This window comes from Eschrichtius robustus, chromosome 3 (assembly GCF_028021215.1).
Source record: "Eschrichtius robustus isolate mEscRob2 chromosome 3, mEscRob2.pri, whole genome shotgun sequence".
In the NCBI taxonomy this organism is placed as follows: domain Eukaryota; kingdom Metazoa; phylum Chordata; class Mammalia; order Artiodactyla; family Eschrichtiidae; genus Eschrichtius; species Eschrichtius robustus.
In genome coordinates, this window is record NC_090826.1 from 83,796,495 (window position 1) to 83,816,500 (window position 20,006).

Below are 20,006 nucleotides of genomic sequence, written 5' to 3' on the forward strand. Positions count from 1 at the left end.
GATTTTTAAAAGCAAATCCCAGATATTGTATCATCTTGTAAAAGTTTCAGTATGTACATCTAAGAGATAAGGACTTTCCTTTTTAAACCTGACCCCGATGACATCATCAGATCCCCAAATTCCTTAATACAAGTTACTTAAAGTTATCAAATGTCCAATCGGGATTGACATTTCCTAGATGGTCCTCTGAATGGTCTTCTTTCCTTTTATTTTTCCAGTTGGTTTAATCTGGATCTAAACAATGGCCATACATCGTCATTAGTTAAAATATCCCCCAAGTCTCTTTTAATTTACAGGTTTCCCCTCCCTGTTTTTTTTCTTATAATCTTTTTGCTACTGCTGCTACTGTTGTTTTTGTTGTTGATGTTAAAACCGCAGGTCGTGTGTCTGAAGATGGCCCCATTCTTGGTTTTGCTGATGGCATCCCTGTGGTGTCATTTGACTTGTTTCCTCTATTCCCTATATTTCTTATAAATCGATAGTCAGATTCATGTGAACTTTTCTGGCACAATTCTTTCACAGGTGACAGTGTGTTCTTCACTGAGAGGAGGCTGATGTCTGATTGTCAGCCTTCCAAACATTGTTTTGTGATGTTTGGAAAACTGTGAGGTCCTAAATTCTATCATTCTTTCTGCACTTAGAAGCCAGAATGCTTCTATAAAGAGAAGTCTCCTTTATCAGTTATGTGATTACCCTGATGTATGGTTCAGGTAGAAGAGACAGAATATGTGCTTGATTCTTTCCCTTTATTTACCAGTTTTTGAAATAATAAGTTTGTCCCCTAGAACCTTCTAAGGGCAGTCAATGCAGCTTTATTTTTATTTCGTATTACTGTAAATTCATGAACATAAATATATTTGATGTATTTCAAGAACAGGATATTTATAAGATTTTTAGGGTCTGGTATAAGATGGGTCTTTCAATGCAAGGAGGCTGATTAGATTGGGTAAGTTTGCCATTCAACAGTTGAGGATTGGTGGGCACAGCAAGGGGCAGGTTTGAAGTGAGCCTTGAAGGGCACAGTCATGAAATCACCCAGTTGACTGATCTATGGTTCTGAGGAGAAGCTGTAATTCTGGTGAGAATTAGTTAGGTAGTCAGTCTATTGCTCCAATGAATGGATTTTTAAGAAATTCCTAAAACAATAAAGATATTTGGCTTGAGAATTGCCCTTTCAATCTGAAGTTTATGTCTTTCTTTCAACCTGAAATTTATCTCCACAGTGTCTTCAAATATTTCCTCCTCTTCATTTTTATATCATTCCCTTTCTGTTCTAGTTCTATTCTTGATATTAATTAGAAAATTGTAAAATAGGCTGCCTTATTTGTTTTAATCTTTTCCTGTTGCTTGTGGAGAGCTGCTGAAACTACTCTTTCCAAGCACTGATTCCTCTTCAGCTGCATCTATTCTACTATTTATCCCATGTTATTAATAAATAGCATCAATGAATATTCATTCCAGTTATCATATTTTTCATGTTTAATGTTTCTATTCATTTTAGTTTTATGATTTTTTTTTCCTGATTCATATTGCTATTGTCATTCCTCACCTTCTTGAATAGATTTGTCATGCTTATTTAAAAATCTTGGTCCATCAGTTCTAATAATTCAGTTTCAGATGGTATGCATTGTTCAGTTGTGGTTGTTTTATAGTAGCTGTACTCCTCACAGGTCTAGTTATTTGGCCTGTGAATTCATGTTTGCTTGGAGTTTCAGCTACTCTGATAAATATGCATCCAGAAGGCCCAGTGAGTTAGGGGTGGGAGGGCGGTGATGAGCCCAGAACTGAAGTCTCAGGCACCAGAGAACCACCGTCTGTCCATCCCACTCTCTGACACTACACCAGATCATTCCTCAGCCAGGTTTCTCCCCTCAGGGAGAAGCAGTGCTGAAAAGAAACAGTAACCTAGCAGCCCTGGGGGTGTGGATGGGGAGGAGTAGAGAGTGAAAGGGGGTAGGGGGTCCATTTTCAGTTGTTTTAATGTCTCACCCCGATAGCACTTTTGCGCCGGTCAGCTATTACCCGAAGGAGTCCTCCACCAGTGGCTTCTGCAGTGGCTATCATTTCAATTGTGAACAGCCCGACAATGATTGTCCCATTACTGGGACAGAGAGGTGAGAACAGAACCTGAAATTCCTTCATCCCACCTAACTTTTTGGCCTCTCCTCCCGCCACCCACTGCCCACATGTTCACAGATTACGGCAGCCCTCAGACTCCGCAGGCTTTTTATTCTTGTTTTACTTCCTGGAACCCGTGGTTCCTCCAGCTGCTTTAGTTTCTCCAGGTCATGCGTTATGGGAGAGAGCCAGCAGCCCCTGGCCGCCATCCTGATAGAAAGAGAAACACCTCGACAACTCCTCGAGTGTCGTGGCGGGGTTCAACTCCTAGCTCTACAGTTTTCTCGCTCTGTGTCCCCGAGCAAGTCACATGGCTGCTGTCCGTGCCTCAGTTTCCCTCATCTGTAGACTGGGGATAACAGTAGTTTCTGCCTTTTTGATTGTTTAATAATGCCTTAAAGCCGTTAAAACAGAATCAGGGGCAGGGTAAGGGCACTCACCTGTTAGCTATGTAGATTAATTCAGCACCCCACCCTGGCCCGCCCTCTGGAAGGGTTTCTTGAGACTTTCTCGGCTTCCTGCTCACTGCGGTGGCCGCCCGCTCACTAGGCCCCAGAGAGGACGCGCCCAGGGTCGTGGCGGGGCCAGCGCGGACGTCGCGCTTCAGCGGGCGACACGGGCTTCCCGGGCGCCGCACCGCGCGGAGGGTGAGGCGGGCGGCCCGGGTGCTCGCGGCGGCCGGGGGCCCCTCGGGGCAGCGCCCGGGGCGAAGTCCGTGGCGCTCGAAGGCGGCCGCGGGGCGGCGCTGCGCCCCTTCCCCCCGCTTGACTGCCGGGCCCCGGGCCGGCCTGCCGCGGGCTCTGCGTGGGCTCCCAGTGCGCGGCCCCTGGGGCGGAGCGCAGGATGCAGTGCCTCCGCGCCGAGCACCTGGTAAGGCCTGCGCCTGGCCCCGGGGGAGGGACCGCGGGGGAAGGCTCGGGCCCCTCCAAGCACCTGCCCTCCCGGACGCTTCCGCCTCCCCGGATCCCCTCGGATCAATACCCACCGCCCCCCCCTCCCCCGGGCGCCGCCGCGTCCTGGGGGCACCTGGCGGGGAGGACCTCGGACCCCACTCCTCGGGCGGAGGCGCGGGAGAGGCTGGCCGCCCAGCACCAACTTGGGGCCGCCTCTAGGGGCACCTCCAGGTAAGGACTCGGCGACTGGGACCTTAACATCCGCTCTGCACAGGACAGGTGTTTCAAAGGCTCCATGAGAGCTTCAGGCGGCCACGTTTTTAAAACAAACAAACAAAAAAAAGGAATGGGTTATTTTGAGCAGTCTTCAAGTAAGTTTCGACTCATTTTCCAGGTTGGGACCTATATGATTATCCTCTTTTCCTCAATACTCTTCCTTCTTTTTCTGGAAGGTTTCCACGGAGAGAACCCCCAGGCAAAGACGGTGGCGACCTCAGATTTATAGGAAATGCACAGATAAGGCCTGGTTGTTCCTGTTCTTTCTCTTTTGGGCTGGTTTGGTAAGTGTGAGCGCCTGGCAGGGAAGAGACCAGAGTATGTGTGTGTGTCCCGAGATAGCTGTGCCCCAAATGTAAATCGCGTCCCCAGGGCCTTTCCTGGGGAGAAGGCTCCGGGTGGTACGAGGTTAAAGTTTGTGCTTCAGGGAGCGATCTATCTGCCAGTACCGCAGGGTAAACAGCTGTTCTCGGAAATTCCTGTCAGGTGTCTCAACCTCCTAGGCTCGGTAAATTGGAGAGGTTGGCTTATTGCCGTGAGTCACGTTCTAATGCGAGACTCTGAGAACCACCGTTTGCAGTGGGATTGTTATTTAATAGGCCAGTGTGTGTTCTCTTATTATCGCAGCTCACTGAGGGGAAGTTCTTTTACCATCTCATCTCAGCCCCCCAAATATTGATAAAATGTTCCTCTAACAAAGGGAAATCCATTGTAAGCCTAGAAATATCAATAAATTCTTCTTACTTTAGCTGAGTGTAACGCCCTCTCCGTATGTTGTGTTTAGCAGCTAATAGGTAAACAAGCCTTTGCTATAAACCCTCTAGTTTGATAGGTAATGGGATTCCCCCTTCCTACTCTGGTTTCCAGGTGTGTCTGATTGATGGTAGACCTCATCATGCTGTGCCATTTTTGTCCTGGGAGGGTCTCTTGGAAGCTGAATCTTGTAGCCTTTGTACTTATGTTAGAGTTGTAGGTAACAGCAGAAAAAAGCTCAGTCAACTTCTTCAAAGATTATGTTCATGAAATCATCCATTCCAGACTGAGCCATAGCTATTTGCTGCATAGTAAATGATCAATCTATAAAGCTGGACAATAGCTATCACATAATTACCTCTGTTGAAAGGAAACAAATTTGAATAAACCCTAAAATATATTTGTTCTTCTTTCCAAGTAAAAAAGGCATTTATTCAGTTGTTGACTTACCGACTCGTTTCTCACAGGCAGATGGGTAACAGGCACAATGGAAGGTTGGGCCTTAAAGGCATAATTGAATGTTCTGTGTTGCCTCTATTATGACCCTTGGATCTCTTCTCTAGGAGCTGCAAGAAACTGTACCTACAACACCTCCGCCTAAACTTGCCCACAGATGCTGGTATTTCTCTCTGGCCCTGCTATTGTATAAATGCAGGGAGCAGCTGTTCTGCCAGTACCTGGCAGCTTTGAACTTGGGCTGTTAATGATCTTCCCTAGCCCCTCTACAATTCAAACCTAGTGCAGCACTACCAAACCTTCAACCAATGGCTTTCTGGGGAAAGGATTTGTAGATGGCCCATCACAGCCTGAAGAATTAAGAACCATCTGAGAGGTGGTACAGAGCTAGAAACTGCTTTAAATTTATATGTCCTTTGCAAAATAAATCTGAAATGCCCACATTCTCTTTACTATATTAAATTTGAATAATGATAGTTCTTCCTTAGGTGACTAGCTTTTAGTATCTTTGCAACATTTTTTTAACCACAGCCAAGATAGCAAGGAGTGTTTTTTCTGCCTCTCTGCTGTTCGGCTTTCTGGTCTTTCCTGTGACATCCTGACCAGTGACAAGGCACATGAGGGATGGGATTATTGATGGTGCTGCCCTGAGTCAGGGCTAGACAACGGAGGTTTGGGGTGAGGGGCCAGAATTGTGAGCAGGGACAGTCTAACAGAAAGAGTGCCAGCCTTTCTTTATATGTGCGTAAGACACAGAACAGAACGGCTCAAATCCTGGACCATCTCTGCCTCTACTACCTCTCCAGTGTCCTCTCCCACCTTGCCTTTTCTTACTCATCTTTCAAGACTCCTTTTTCCAGATCTCCCCCAGTACAGTTGACGGTGACCTCCTTGATAACCCCACCATAACTGCTATACATGCCTACTGTTTGGAATTGCAATTGTGTGTTTGAAATTGGAAAAAAATTTTGATGGTTTAAAGTAGTAGTAGTATGACAGGGACTCAGGATTACCCAAATCTGTTCCCCCCAGAAAACCCCCCCCAAAAAAAACCTTCCACTCCTCCACACAAGCTTCCCAAGGGGGACATTAACATAAAGAATGCTGATAAATGGGAAATATCACTTCATTATTAGATCTCTGGTGAGCCGGGCAGAAGCCCAGGACTCCTTTCCTCCCTCTAAGTCCAAAACCAATCAGGATCTGACCACACTCTAGAAGGAAGGGCAGGAGGGGAGCACCTGGGGGCTGGGTCAGCCTATCACGTCAGCCACATGGGCCCACGGTCACACCCAGAGCCACAGCCTCAGAGTAAAGGGTAAGGGGTCTGTCCACCGGCAAGGGTGACCCACTCGTCCTGGAGTTTGACCTCAAGACTGAGGAAGGAGGTGCTGGCGGAGTAGGAGGGGCAGAGAGCCTCCTTCCCCAGGAGGTCAGCTGTTTATAAGCCCTGAGCCCTGCCTGTCTTCTAAGCCGAGTTCCTCGGGGGGGCAGGGGTTCGGTTGTGTTTGTTTCTATGTCCCTCAGCAACAGAGTCTCTAGCACACACTGGGCACTTTAAGACTGTTATTTTGATTCCTAAATTAGTAATGAATGTAGAGTATCTGAAACATATTTGACTTTGGGACAACGTACCTTTGGAACATATGGTACCAGTGCTATATATTCCAAGTATTAAATGGTATTCTACGCATTGTAGATTGAGAAACTTACAACACTAAGCTTATGTTATGGGAAGATACAGACTCAATCTGAGTAGAGGGCCCGTCAACGCATATTAAGGGAACAGTCGTTTGAGCTGAATATTTTAAATATTCCACATTCATCATTCCACATTCAAAAGTGACTATAGATTGCATGATGTTCTTGTCCAGCAGAATTCCTGAGATTCTTTATCTTGTGTATTCTTAAGGACTTACTCCAAAACACCATTTTCTCACTTGTTATGGACAGAGGGTTAGAATCCCCTAAATACAAGACAAAAAGAAAAGTTGGGGAGGGGAGTGGGAGGAGAGGGAGGTGGAAGGAAGTAAGGGTTGGACGGATGAATAGAACCTCAGGGAAGGTAGCATAGCCTTGCTTATGACCTTAGATAAAACAAGAACCTCAAGTGGAAAAAAATTGAATTATCCTGGTGAACTTAGGCCAAGAAGAAAAAAATGACAGACCCTTGGAGAAGAAGGTGAGAAGCACAAACTGGTGAGAAAATAGAGAGGAATCTGCTTCAGTGTTTTAGAATGTCCTCCCTCCCTAACCTGTTAAAGTGCATAGTAGAGGAGCAGCGCGCTACCTGCTCTGATTTGCTGGTATTACTGATGAAGGAGGAAAGTGCAGTGATGCTGGGGAGATTCGGTTCCACCCGGTTCCATTTTATACCAACATCCAAGGATGTGGGGGACCGGTTTCCAGCCCTTGGCCAGGCTCTCATGGCGGCTACTTGGGTTTTGCCAGGTGTTCATCATGGGCTACTCAGTGACGGCTGGGGCCACAGGAAGACTCCTCTTCGGCTACGACAGCTTTGGCAACGTGTGTGGCAGGAAGAACTCCCCAGTAGAAGGGGCCCCTCTTTCGGGGCAGGACATGACCCTAAAAAAGTAAGTTTTCAAGTAAGTCCCCAACCTACAGAGGGGCTAGATTTCAAAACTTTGTATAAATTAGTCGTTTGAGCCTGGAAACTGTTTTCCCGCTCAAAACTCTGTCCGCCCAACTCAGGAGAGGGAGGCATGTGTGTGGTAGTAAGGACACAGGTTTTAGAATCAGCCAGTCCTGAATTGAGATTGGGCGGAGTACTTAACCTCTCTGAGCTGAGTTTTCCTCTTTTTAAACTGGTTATTAGACCCACCTCACAAGATTGTTTTAAGGATCCACTGAGACACTGCATGAGCTAAGGCTTAATAAATGTTAGTTGTCACTATTATTATCCATAATGTATCAGAATCATGTTACTAATTATACACCATCCACAGTCTTGTTTCTATGTGGAAATACCTGAATCCCACCTGGGAATGCTGCAGACCTGTGTCCCACTCCCTCCCCAGCCTGCACTCTCAGCTATGGCACTCTCAGCTTTGGTGTCTCACTTTTCTCCCACCGACTCCAACACAGAAACAAAAAGGGGAGAGAAGAGACAGGAATCCCCTGAGGGGAGAGAAATCCCTGGCCATGATTTTCTAAGATGGATACAGCTTTGTGATAATTTCAAGACTTGATAATCAAAAGCAGCTCCTAGGAAAGAAATCTTAAAGGTCTAGATAGGTCCTGAGTATAAGTTTGGAATCACCAAACACAAATCTCCGACCAGGCCTCCTCTACCCCTGAATTTGCTCTTGAGGAGGGGGCTTTGCACTGCTGAACATGGACTGCCTGAGGGGCATTTCCCCCTGCACTTGTGGGTGTCACTCACAAAGAAGACAGGAGAGGAAGGGGCTCCCCAGATGCACCTGTGCTCCTGTTTAGACATTGTATTCATAATGCAATGCTGGGAAATAGTCATCCTCTTTGAAATGAAAAATACATATTTTATTATTCTCAATAGCCAAAAGGTAGAAGCAACCAAGTGTCCATCAGCAGATGAATAAATAAACAAAATGTGTGTATATATATATACTGGGATATTGTTCAGCCTTATAAAGGAAAGCAATTATGACACATGTTACAACATAGATGAATCTTGAGGATATTATGCTAAGTGAAATAAGCCAGTCACAAAAAGATATTTTATGATTCCACTTATATGAGATATCGAGAGTAATCACATTCATAGAGACAGAAAGTAGAATGGTGGTTGCCAGGGTTTGGGAGTGATGAATTATTATTAAACGGGTACAGAGTTTCAGTTTTGCAAGATGAAAAGAGTTCTGGGTGGTAGTGATTGCTGCACAGCTATGTGAATGTTCTTAATGCCGCTGCACACATAAAAGCTTTAAGATGGTAAAATTTTATGTGTATTTTACTACAATTTTTAAAAATTAATAAGTAGAATAAAGTACGTATTTATCATACACCTAGGAAATCTGTTCCCCCATCTCCTGTTACACCACCCACCTTTCTCCCAACCCTAATTGGAGGAAAAAGAAGCTTCTGGCACCCCTTCTCCGGTCCCTCCCCTGGAGGACTGCCTACAGGGCTCTTGGTCTGACATTCTTGTGATCTCAGCAACCCGGATAAGTGTAGGGCATGGGCCTGAGAGCTGCCACTGCCAACCAGCATGTGACCCTGTTAATGTCAACAACCAGTTTTGTTCTTGTGCCCACTGGCTGGGCAGCTGCAGCAGGAAGGGTCTCATGAGTTTCCTGTCTCAAACTGGGAGGCAGGGGGAGGGGCAAGCCTTTAATTCACAGCCTCGGCCTCCTCCTCTCCACTTCTCACTTCCCTGGGTTCAGCTATTCTCTGAGGTATAGTTGAACACTCTTGGGTACAAATATGCTTTCTGTGGACTTCATGAGTAGTTCATGCACTGGCCTCACCTCGCAAACCAGGGACAGTTTAATCAGTCCTTTCCCTTCCTCAGGGACTTCCTCCCTAGTGTTGTTAACATCCCAGAAAATGCTGAATCTGGCAAAGGGAAGTTTTGTTAACATTTGAATATGATTCCCAAGCTGCACAACTCCATAGATGAACCCAGGTAGGCATAATACATGTTAAATTATGTGGAAGTATTTGATGATGAAAGTTTGCCTTAATTATTCCCACATTTGATAGCGTGTGGATGTTTTTAAGTCCCACAATCAAACTCAATGACAGGAAATGCTCTACGACATTCTTCTCCTGTTTCATTTGTCTCCTAGACATGTGTTTTTTATGAATTCCTGCAACCTGGAAGTCAAGGATGTGAGGTTCAGTTCCCCCATTCTCTGTGTGTCCAGCTGTCCTGAAGAGCAGCTTAATACCCTGGAAGAGGTCCAGCTCTTTGCAAACACTAGTGGTAGGTACCGAGGGATGGGGTCACTCTTCCTTCTGAGGCTGGGGACCACGGCAGGGTAACCTGTGCAGACCTAGATAACTTGCCCTGCCCTGGCTTTCTCTGCAAAACTGGAAATTGTCCTTCCTGTGGGTGCCTCTCCTTGTGTAGAAAGGGCCATAAACATTTTCTCCTGAGCTGTTCAATTTCATTCAGGTTTATCTGGAATTCATCTGAAACCCTAGCTGTTCTCTGCTCACTGCCAGGGACTGGTCTGCGGTAGAGAGCGGGAGGAGACAGCAGACATTTAGGGCCCAAAGGCAAGGTCAGATGGAGGTCAGAGAGCTCTGTGCACTTGGCACATCCAGTCCTAGAGAGGCACCCACAGGCTTTGGGTTGAATTGCCGACAGGTATGTTCTTTCATTAAGATGTTCGGGCCATGGATAGTTTCACTGACCAGTGGGATAGCCGTTAAGCTGTTCCAAAAGCATTTGTGTAACTTGCTCTGAGCCTGCTTTTCAGATTTATATTTTAAGCATTAAATAAGCAAAGGAAAGTAAAAAGAAATTCGAGACAACCCACTGCAAATTTCATCTGCCTGTGAAATGGGGTGCCAGAGTTTTAAAAACTGTTTGCAAGGCTGGGTTAAAAATATGAAGCCTATATAATAACTCATCTTCCTATCGTTTTAGTACCAATCATATAACTTTCAGTTTCGAATTTGGCATTTTGGAGAGAGAAAAAGAGAGGACCTAGCTCAGTCTCAGTTTTGATGCTGATTCTTTTTGTCTTAGGTCACCCAGAGACCTGTTTTCTAAACCTGAATGATTTATTCTGTTGTTTTTTTTTTTCCCAGTTTGGTAAAATGACTATGGTTTCCTTACTGGCTCCCCTAGAAAGATAAGCACAATGTAGGAAGGTGGTATAGTCTGTGTGTCTTCTGCTTCCAGGGTCCTTCCTGTGTGTTTATAGTTTGAATTCCTTCAACTACACCCAGAATCCAAATGCAGATTCGCTGTGCCCCAGGCTACCAGTTCCTCCAAGGTAAAAGCTTCCATACGTTTTCCTTATCCATTAACAAAAGTTATTGGGTACTTGGTGGGAGGCTGTTACTCTTCTGGGTATCACAGAAAGCAGCGCAAAGGAGTTATCCAGTAGACCCCCTGCCTGCAGGGAGCTTACAGTTTACAGAAGGCCAGGGATAAACAAGGAGGGGCTATTTGCAATATACATATTGGTTTAGGACTATGGATTAGAAACCAGGCTAAATAAGGAGAAAACTCAACAAACAGTAAAAATACACGTAGTCTCCAACTGACAACCCTGGAGCTAGCAAAAAGTACTATATGAATTATTACCAAATGAATGATTTTATAAAGTAGTTGGTGTGTTTTTTCTACTCCAGCTATTTATTACAAAGTAGAAATCATTTACTTTTGCTTTTTTATTGCAACCAGACATTGTTAGATTTTTTTAGCTCTAGATTTCTCCCTGAGAAACAGGCCTTGGTGGGCAAGGCCAAATGGGTCCACACCTTTCTTCTCAATGAGAATAGAAAACAGGTCCTTCTCAAGAACACCACTCAGTGAACTGCTTTCAGCGTCTTATTCATCCCTATCAACTAGGGCAGTACTTGGCACAGAGGAGGTCCCCTGTAATTAAAGTTGTAATGGTGAAGCACTAGTTGCACTGCCATGGTAAATGGCTCACGTGTGAGCCATTGAGAAGACTAAGGGGAAAAATGCAATTAATAATCATTGCCACCATCAGGATGCTGAGATGTACTGAAGGAGGACTTGGGTTTATTTTGCATTACCATTCTTTTGAAAATTGTACATATGTTTACAGTGAATAGGACCTCTGTGCAAAATCCCTTCAAGATAATGACAATTTAAGTAGAACCAAGGCATCATGCCAACCCCCTACTATAGTGTTCATCAAACTCGTGACTGGGATTCACAGTAAGACACGTATTACATCACAACCCCAGTATACATACCTTCATACATACTTCTGTATATGGAACAGAAGTAAAAGTCTCACAAAACAAGAATTCCCCTTACTGCATATGATTCACACTAATAGTTTCTATTCTATTTCACTTTTTTAAAAAGTAATCTATTTCATAATCTTCTAACAGGTTGCAAATGCAGCTTGAAAAATGCTGAGATAACAGGTGCAAAAAAATGAGATTTTAACAGAATAGGAGGAAGAATATATCCTTGTGCTTTTCTTTCCTAAAATAAATACTTTGTGTTATAAGTAATTGAAAGAGGGGAGAATTATTTCCAGAGGAGAATACCATATCATTTTTCTATAATAACTTATTTTTTTAATTCTGCTTTTTGTTAGATGTCATAAACATGTCTCAATGAAACATAACTAAATCCAGGGAAAAAAAAACCAAAAATGTTGTAGTAACTTGAAAGAAAATTATTTAACAGGTGGAGAGAAGTTTTCTTTAACTTTATACCTTTTGACCAACATCTCCCGTTTTCCCTCCCTCCCCTGTGGTGACCACCATTCTCTGCTTCTGTGAGATTAACTATTTTAGATTCCACATATAAGTAATGTAGTGCAATGTTTGTCTTTTGAGAAGGATTTTTTTAAAGAACACTATTTGTAACTGGACCTGCAGAAGGAACTGAAAGAGAATAGAATTTTTAAGGCTGTAATTTAACCAGAGTTGGATGAACTCTCCTCTTACTGTAAATGCGATGGTAACTGTAATTCCATGGGAAGCTTATATCTTGATATTGATGATGATAACAGCAAACATCTATTGAGCTCTGATACTTGCCAGGTACTTTTCTAAGCTCTTTACATGTATTAATTTACTTGGACCTCATAAAACCTCTGTGTTGTAGATATTGTTTCAACCCTATTTTACAGCTGAGAGAGCTGATGCAGGGGTAGGTTAAGGTTGCACAAGTGGAAGAGCTGGCATTCAAACCCAAACAGCGTCCATATTTGTTCCTATAACCCAAAACACACAGTCAGGACTTCGTTGGTTCTATTCTGCCTGGCAAATGGCCTCCTTAGGCCCACACCAAGCTTGGGGGTGGGGGGCGGGGAGGATGGTCCTGTACCATGTGTCCTCGGGGCACCATCTTTTCTACCACTCAAGCCGATCCTACTCCTTTCACCCCTTAAATGCAGACCTTTCCAACACTAACTTTTCAAGTGAAGACAAAACTGCTGATCGACTGGCTTTTCTTGGATGGAGTTAGGGAGATAGAAATAGGCTCGAGGGCTCCATTTCCTTTTCCTACACAAGCAAGTGGTTGTTTTAAGATGGAAATTATCATATTTATCATGGACGAGCAGTGCCAAGAGTGAAAAGCTTGAAAACGTGAGAAGTGTGGCTATACGGCCAAAGCACATTTTCTAAATACCTCTTTTTGACTAAGCCAATTGTTTCTTCTTTCTGGGTTGGTCACGTGAGGTATAACATACCCTTTTAGAGCAATGACTGAATATCAAGAAGATTTGTATACCTAGGAATGAGCTTCTAAGAGCAGTGAAAAAATACTGCAGAAGATGACAAGCAAGCATATCTTTTTCCTTTTGGTGTTCTGTGTAATATTCTATTTTGAGTCCCCCATATATTTAAAAATGTAAAAGGCTTAGGGCTTTTCCTTCCAGTAAATTCTGTTTCTAGCCTCTCACGTTGGTGCCTGTGCATGTCACTGCATTGTTTGCTTGAATAAATTCCATGTAGAGAGTCACCTAAATATACAGTCAGCTCTCCAAATTACTTCCAGCATATCTGAGTGGCTTTGCTGGTGGGGAGAGGAAAAGCAGAAGTGGGGAAGAAACCGCAGTTTGTGGCCAATAGATGCATCTCCTGCCCCAGCTAATGAGGTACTCCGTAGGCAGCTACCTGGTCAACCACCTACCAGCTAGCTGGTCACCAGGGGTGACCCACACTTTACATGCCTCTCTCCATCACTCTCCGGGGTAAGATGGGTCATTCTTTACCAGTACAGGGAAGTTAAATGCCTAAAAAGCACCATGTTTAACAAACTATGTTGACAAAATTAAGGTCTTAGGGAAAATTATGTTTGGGGAAAAATAAAATGACATTGAATCTATATATCTGAACTTATTTTTCAGAAACACTAAATGAAAGTTCAGAAAACATTTTCTTTCAGAACAATTCAGATTCTTTGGTATTAAGACTGTTTAGTAAAAGCAAAGAAAAAGAAAATAGAGGTTTAGAAGTTGGAAAGCAGGAGGTAAAATTATTACTCTGTAGGTGGTAAGAAAATTAACTGAAAAGGTACAAATGACAAGAAAACTTTGGTGGCAGGGAACAAGATAAATATACTGAAATCTGTAGCATTCATATATTTTTTGAAAAGACTCTTTTTACCACAGCAAGAAAAAGCACCTACAAAAGCACAAAAGTGCCTAGAAATAAATTTAACAAGAAATGTACAAGAGCCACAGGAAGAAAACTTTCATATATTCCTGAGCTACAAAGAAAGCTTGAACAAATCAGAAGACAGAAATTGTTCTTGACAGTATGACTCAACATTATAAAAATGTTACTTCTCCCTACATTATTAAGATGTTATTTCTGCCTAAGTTGAGCTATAGGTTTATCATGATTAAAATAAAAATAATAGCAGGATTTTTTCAGTAGCTAGATAAGCTGATGTAAGTTTGCAAGGAAAAAAGTTTCTTAAATGGCCAAGAAAAATCTGAAAAAGAAAAACAATGAATGAAAACCAGCCCTTCCAGTTTTTAAAACAATGCTTAATAATTAAAATGCTGGGTACTAGTTCATATGTAGAAAGATCAGTGAAAGATATTATATAATCCAGGAATAGACCCAAATTCTTACAAGAATTTAGTAAATGATAAAATAAAATGGCATCTCAAATCAGTGACAAAAAGATGGACTATTCAACATATAGGTTGGAACAGCTGGGTGGGCATCCAGAGGGAAGAGCTGGATCTATACCTTGTGGCTTATACGGATAAATTCCAAATGGATTAAAGATTTTAACTTATAAAGTGAAACCAGGAAGTACTAGAAGGCATGGGAGAATTCTCTTATAGCCTGGAAGTAAGGAAGGCTTCTAACCATGACTTAAAACTCAGGAGACATAAAATTAAAAATTCATTGACTGCATTAAAAACAAATATTTCTGCATGACAAAACACTAGAAGCAAAATTAACAGGCAAATAAGTTGCTATTCATATAAAGACGATTAATCTCTAATTTATGAAAGGTCTTACTAGTCAACTTTTAAAAGACCAATATCTCAATATAAAAATGAAACAAGAATATGAATAGATGCTGCAGAGAAAAAGCACAATATTTTTTAAAGATACTAAAAAAGAATGAACCTCCCTCACGATAGGGGAAATTCCATTTAAGACTCTAATGTTTTCACCCCATAGACTGGCAACATATTAAAAAAACACCCTTGGCAGGAGTGTAGGGAAATAGGCACTTCCATACAATGCTGAGGCAGGATCCTAAAGAGGGTAATTCATCAATATTCATCAGTCATGAAGGTACATACATTCATTAATTTTTTTATTGAAGTATGGTTGATTTACAATATTGTGTTAGGGGACTTCCCTGGTGGCACAGTGGTTAAGAATCCGCCTGCCAATGCAGGGGACACGGGTTCGAGCCCTGGCCTGGGAAGATCCCACGTGCCGCGGAGCAGCAAAGCCCGTGCGCCACAACAACTGAGCCTGCGCTCTAGAGCCTGCAAACCACAACTAATGAAGCCCACTAGCCTAGAGCCCGTGCTCCACAACAAGAGAAGCCACCGCAATGAGAAGCCCGCACACTGTAACGAAGAGTAGCCCCCGCTCACCGCAACTAGAGAAAGCCCACACGCAGCAACGAAGGCCCGATGCAGCCAAAAATAAATAAATAAATAAATAAATTTTTAAAGAACTCTTAAAAAAACAATATTGTGTTAGTTTCAGGTGTACAGCATAGTGATTCAGTTATTTTTTTTTTTGATTATACTGATTATATGTTGTTATAAGATATTGAATATAATTCCCTGTGCTATACAGTAAATCCTTGTTGCTTATCTATTTTATGTATAGTAGCTTGTATCTGTTAATCCTATACTCCTTTTCTCTCCCCTTTGGTAACTGCAAGTTTGTTTTCTATGTTTATGAGTCTGTTTCTGTTTTGTGTATAGATTCATCTGTATTATAATATTTTTTAGATTCCACATTATAAGTGATATCATATAGTATTTGTCTTTGTCTGGCTTACTTCACTAAGTATAATATTCTCTACGTCCCTCCATGTTGCTGCAAATGGCAGTATTTCATTCTTCTTTATGGCTGAATAATATTCCATTGTATGTATATACCACATCTTCTTTATCCATTCAGCTGTTGATGGACATTTTAGGTTGCTTCCCTGTTCCGGTTATTATAAATAGTGCTGCTGTGTACATTGGTGTGCATGTATCTTTTTGAATTAAGAGTTTTCATTTTTTCTGGTATATACACAGGAGTGGGATTGCTGGATCATATGGTAGCTCTAATTCTAGTTTTTTAAAGGAACCTCCATACTGTTTTCCCTAGTGGCTACACCAATTTACATTCCCACCAACAGTGTACAAGTGTTCTCTTTTCTCCACACCCTTTCCAGCATTTATTATTTGTAGACTTTTGATGATGGCACTTCCAACTGGTGCGAGGTGATACCTCACTGTGGTTTTGATTTGCAATTCTCTAATAATTAACGATGTTGAGCATCTTTTCATGTGCTTGTTGGCCATCTACATTTCCTCATTGGAAAAATGTCTGTTGAGTTCTTTGCCCATTTTTTAATCGAATTGTTTATCTTTTCAGTATTGAGTTATATGAGGTATTGGTATATTTTGGATATTGACCCCTTGTCAGTCTCATCATTTGCAAATATTTTCTCCAAATCCATAGGTTGTCTTTTCATTTTATGGATGGTTTCCTTTGCTGTGCAAAAGCATTTAAGTTTAATTAGGTCCCATTTGTTTATTTTTGCTTTTGTTTCCTTTGCTCTAGGAGACAGATGCAAAAAAATATTGCTACAATTTATGTCAAAGAGTGTTCTGTCTATGTTTTCCTCTGGGAGTTTTTTAGTATCTGGTCTTACATTTAGGTTTTTAATCCATTTTGAGTTTATTTTTGTATATGGTGTTAGAGAATGTTCTAATTTTATTCTTTTACAAGTAACTCCAGTTTTCCCAGCACCACTTATTGAAGAGGCTGTCTTTTCTCCATTGCATGTTCTTGCATCCTTTGTCATAGCTTAATTGACCATAGGTGTGTGGGTTTATTTCTGGGCTCTGTATCCTGTTCCATTGATCTGTATGTCTGCTTTTGTGCCAGTACCATGCTGTTTTGATTGCCGTAGCTTTGTAGCATTGTCTGAAGTCTGGAAGGGTTGTACCTCTAGCTTTGTTCTTTTTTCTCAGTATTGCTTTGGCAATATGGGGTCTTTTGTGGTTCCATATACATTTTAGGATTATTTGTTCTAGTTCTGTGAAAAATGTCATGGGTATTTTGATAGGGATTGCATTAAGTCTGTAGGTTGCCTTGGGTAATATGGTCATTTTAACAATATTACTTCTCCCAATCCAAGAGCATGGGGTGTCTTTCCATTTCTTTGAAACTTCTTCGGTTTCTTTTTCAATGTTTTATAGTTTTCAGCATATAGTCTTTCACCTCTTTGGTTAATTTTATTCCTATGTGTTATTTTAAATGAGATTTTAAATGGGACTTTTTTAAAATTTTTGATATTTTGTTATTAGTGTAAAGAAATACAACAGATTTCTGCATACTAATTTTGTATCCTGCTACCTTGCTGAATTCATTTATTCTAGTAGTTTTTGTGTGGAAATTTTAGGGTTCTCTACATAGAGTATCATGTCATCTGCAAACAGTGACAGTTTTACCTCTTCCCTTCCAATTTGGATACCTTTTATTTCTTTTTTTGTCTGATTGCTGTGGCTAAGACTTCCAATACTATGTTGACTAGCAGTGGTGAGAGCGGGCATCCTTGTCTTTTTCCTGAATTTAGTGGGAAGGTGTTTGTTTTTCACTGTTGAGTATTGTGTTGGCTATGGATTTGTCATAAATGGCTTTTATTATATTGAGATATGTCCCCTTTATACCCACTTTGGTGAGTGTTTTTATCATGAATGAATGTTGAATTTTGTCAAATTTTTTTGCATCTATTGAAATGATTATGTGGTTTTTGTCTTTTGTTAATGTGGTGAATCACATTGATTGATTTGTATATGTTGAACCTTTCTTGCAACCCTGCAATTAATCCGACTTGATCATGGTGTATGATCCTTTTTATGTATAGATGGATTTGGTTTGCTAATATTTTGTTGAGATTTTTGCATCTATATTCATCAAAGATATTGGCCTGTAATTTTCTTTTTTGGTAGTGTCTTTGTCTGGTTTTGGCATCAGCGTGATGGTAGCCTCATAGAATGAATTTGTGAGTGTTCCTCTCCAACTTTTTGGAATTGTTTGAGAAGGATGGATATAAGTTCATCTTTACATGTTTGGTAAGATTCCCCAGTGAAGCTGTCTGGTCCTAGACTTTTGTTTGTAGGGAGTTTTTTTTTTTTTTTTTTTTTTTTTTTTATTACACATTCTATTTCACTTCTAGTAATGTCTGTTCAAATTATCTGTTTCTTCTTGACTCAGCCTTGGCAGGCTGTATGTTTCTAGAAACTTTACCATTTCTTCTCGGTTGTCCAATTTGTTGGCATATAACTGTTCATAGTATTTTCTAATGTTTTAATATTTCTGTGGTATAAGTTATTTCTTCTCTTTCATTTCTTGTTTTGTTTATTTGGATCGTCTCTCTTTTCCCGTTGGTGAGCCTGGCTAGAGGTTTGTTGATCTTGTTTATCTTTTAAAAAAACTAGCTCTTGGTTTTATTGATCTTTTCAATTTTTTTATCTCTATTTTATGTATTTCCTCTCTGATCTTTATTGTTTCCTTCCTTCTGCTGACTTTGGGTTTTGTTTGTTCTTTTTCTAATTCTTTGGGTGACTGGTTAGGTCATTTATTTGAGATTTTTCTTGTTTCTTGAAGAAGGCCTGTATCACTGTGAACTTCCCTGTTAGAACTGCTTTTACTGCATCCCATAGATTTTGTAAGGTTATATTTTCATTTTCATTTGTCTCAAGGTATTTTCCAGTTTCTTCTTTGATTTCATCATGGCCCATTTTTTTTTGTTTGTTTTTTTGGGGGTTTTTTTTAGTAGGATGTTGTTTAGTATTTTCCTCTTTTTCTTTCTGTGGTGGATTTCTAGTTTCATACTCTTGTGGTCAGAAAAGATGCTTGAAATAATTTCTATCCTCTTAAATTTGTTGAGGCTTGTTTTGTGACCTAGTACGTGGTGTATCCTGGAGAACATTCCATGTGTGCTTGAAAAGAACGTGTATTATGGTTTTTTTGGATAACTGGTTTATTGTGTCATTTAGGATCTCTGTTGCCTTATTGATTTTCTGTCTGGATGATCTGTCCATTGATGTCAGTGGGGGGTTAAAGTTTCCTACTATTATTGTATTCTTGTCCATTTCTCCCTTTATGCTTGTTAGTATTTGTTTTATGTATTTAGGAGGTCCCATACTGGGTGCATAATATTAAAGAGTGTAATATCCTCTTCTTGTATTGAACCCTTTGTCATTATTTAATGTCCTTCTTTGTCTTTCTTTATGGCCTTTGTTTTAAAGCCTATTTTGTCTGATATGAGTATTGCTACCCCTGCTTTCTTCTTGTTTCTATTTACATTAAATATATTTTTCTATACCCTCATTTTTAGTCTGTGAGTGTCTTTTGCCCTGAAGTGAGTCTCTTGCAGGCAGCGTATTGTGGTTTCTTGTTTCTTTTATTCAATCTGCCATGCTGTGTCTTTTGAGTGGAGCATTTGGTCCATTGACATTTAAAGTAATAATTGATAGGTATGTATTTATTGCCATTTTAATCCTTGTTTTCCAGTTGTTCTGTAGTTCTTCTTCATTCATTTCTTCTTCTTTTTGTTTTTCCTTTTGTGATTTGATGACTTTCTTTTGTAGTATGCTTGAGTTCCTTTCTTTTTTGTTTTTTGTGAATCTGTTCTGTTTTTGATTTGTAGTTACCATGAAGTTCAAGCATGTTGACCCACAACTATATCTATTTACTTGCTTTAAACTAATAGTCATTCAAGGTCAAACACATTCTAAAAGATCTACATTTTTATACTCCCCCGCCCTCACATTTTGTGCTTTTGATGTCATATTTTACATCTTCATGCTTATCCTTTTACTATTTATTGTAATTACAATTGCTTTTACAGTTTTTTATTGTTGTTTAATCTATGTACTGGCTTATTTAAGTAATCTTCAACCCTTTTATATATTTGCCTTTTCTATTATGATTTTCCCTTTCCTATAAATTCTTGTGGCTTTTCTATTTAGAGAAGACCCTTCAATGTTTCTTTTAGGGTAGGTTTAGTATTGCTGAATGATTTTTGTTTTTGCCTGTCTGGGAAATCTTTATCTCTCCTTCTATTCTAAATAATAATCATGCTGGGTGGAGCATCCTAGGTTTTCCCCTTTCAGGACTTTGAATATA

The 20,006-nt window shown here is 40.9% G+C and overlaps 1 protein-coding gene across 2 annotated transcripts in view; it reads left to right on the forward strand.

Moving 5' to 3' along the window:
* The first annotated feature begins 2,961 nt into the window (after nt 1-2,961).
* The window catches only part of SLC44A3 (solute carrier family 44 member 3), an 83,233-nt gene continuing 66,188 nt past the window's right edge, over nt 2,962-20,006 (forward strand). For both annotated transcript variants that reach the window (XM_068540362.1, XM_068540363.1), the window contains exons 1-5: nt 2,962-2,988; nt 3,464-3,571; nt 6,948-7,090; nt 9,284-9,420; nt 10,348-10,441. In XM_068540362.1, coding sequence (XP_068396463.1) covers nt 2,962-2,988; nt 3,464-3,571; nt 6,948-7,090; nt 9,284-9,420; nt 10,348-10,441 — 509 coding nt within the window. The remainder of the gene's footprint in view (nt 2,989-3,463; nt 3,572-6,947; nt 7,091-9,283; nt 9,421-10,347; nt 10,442-20,006) is intronic.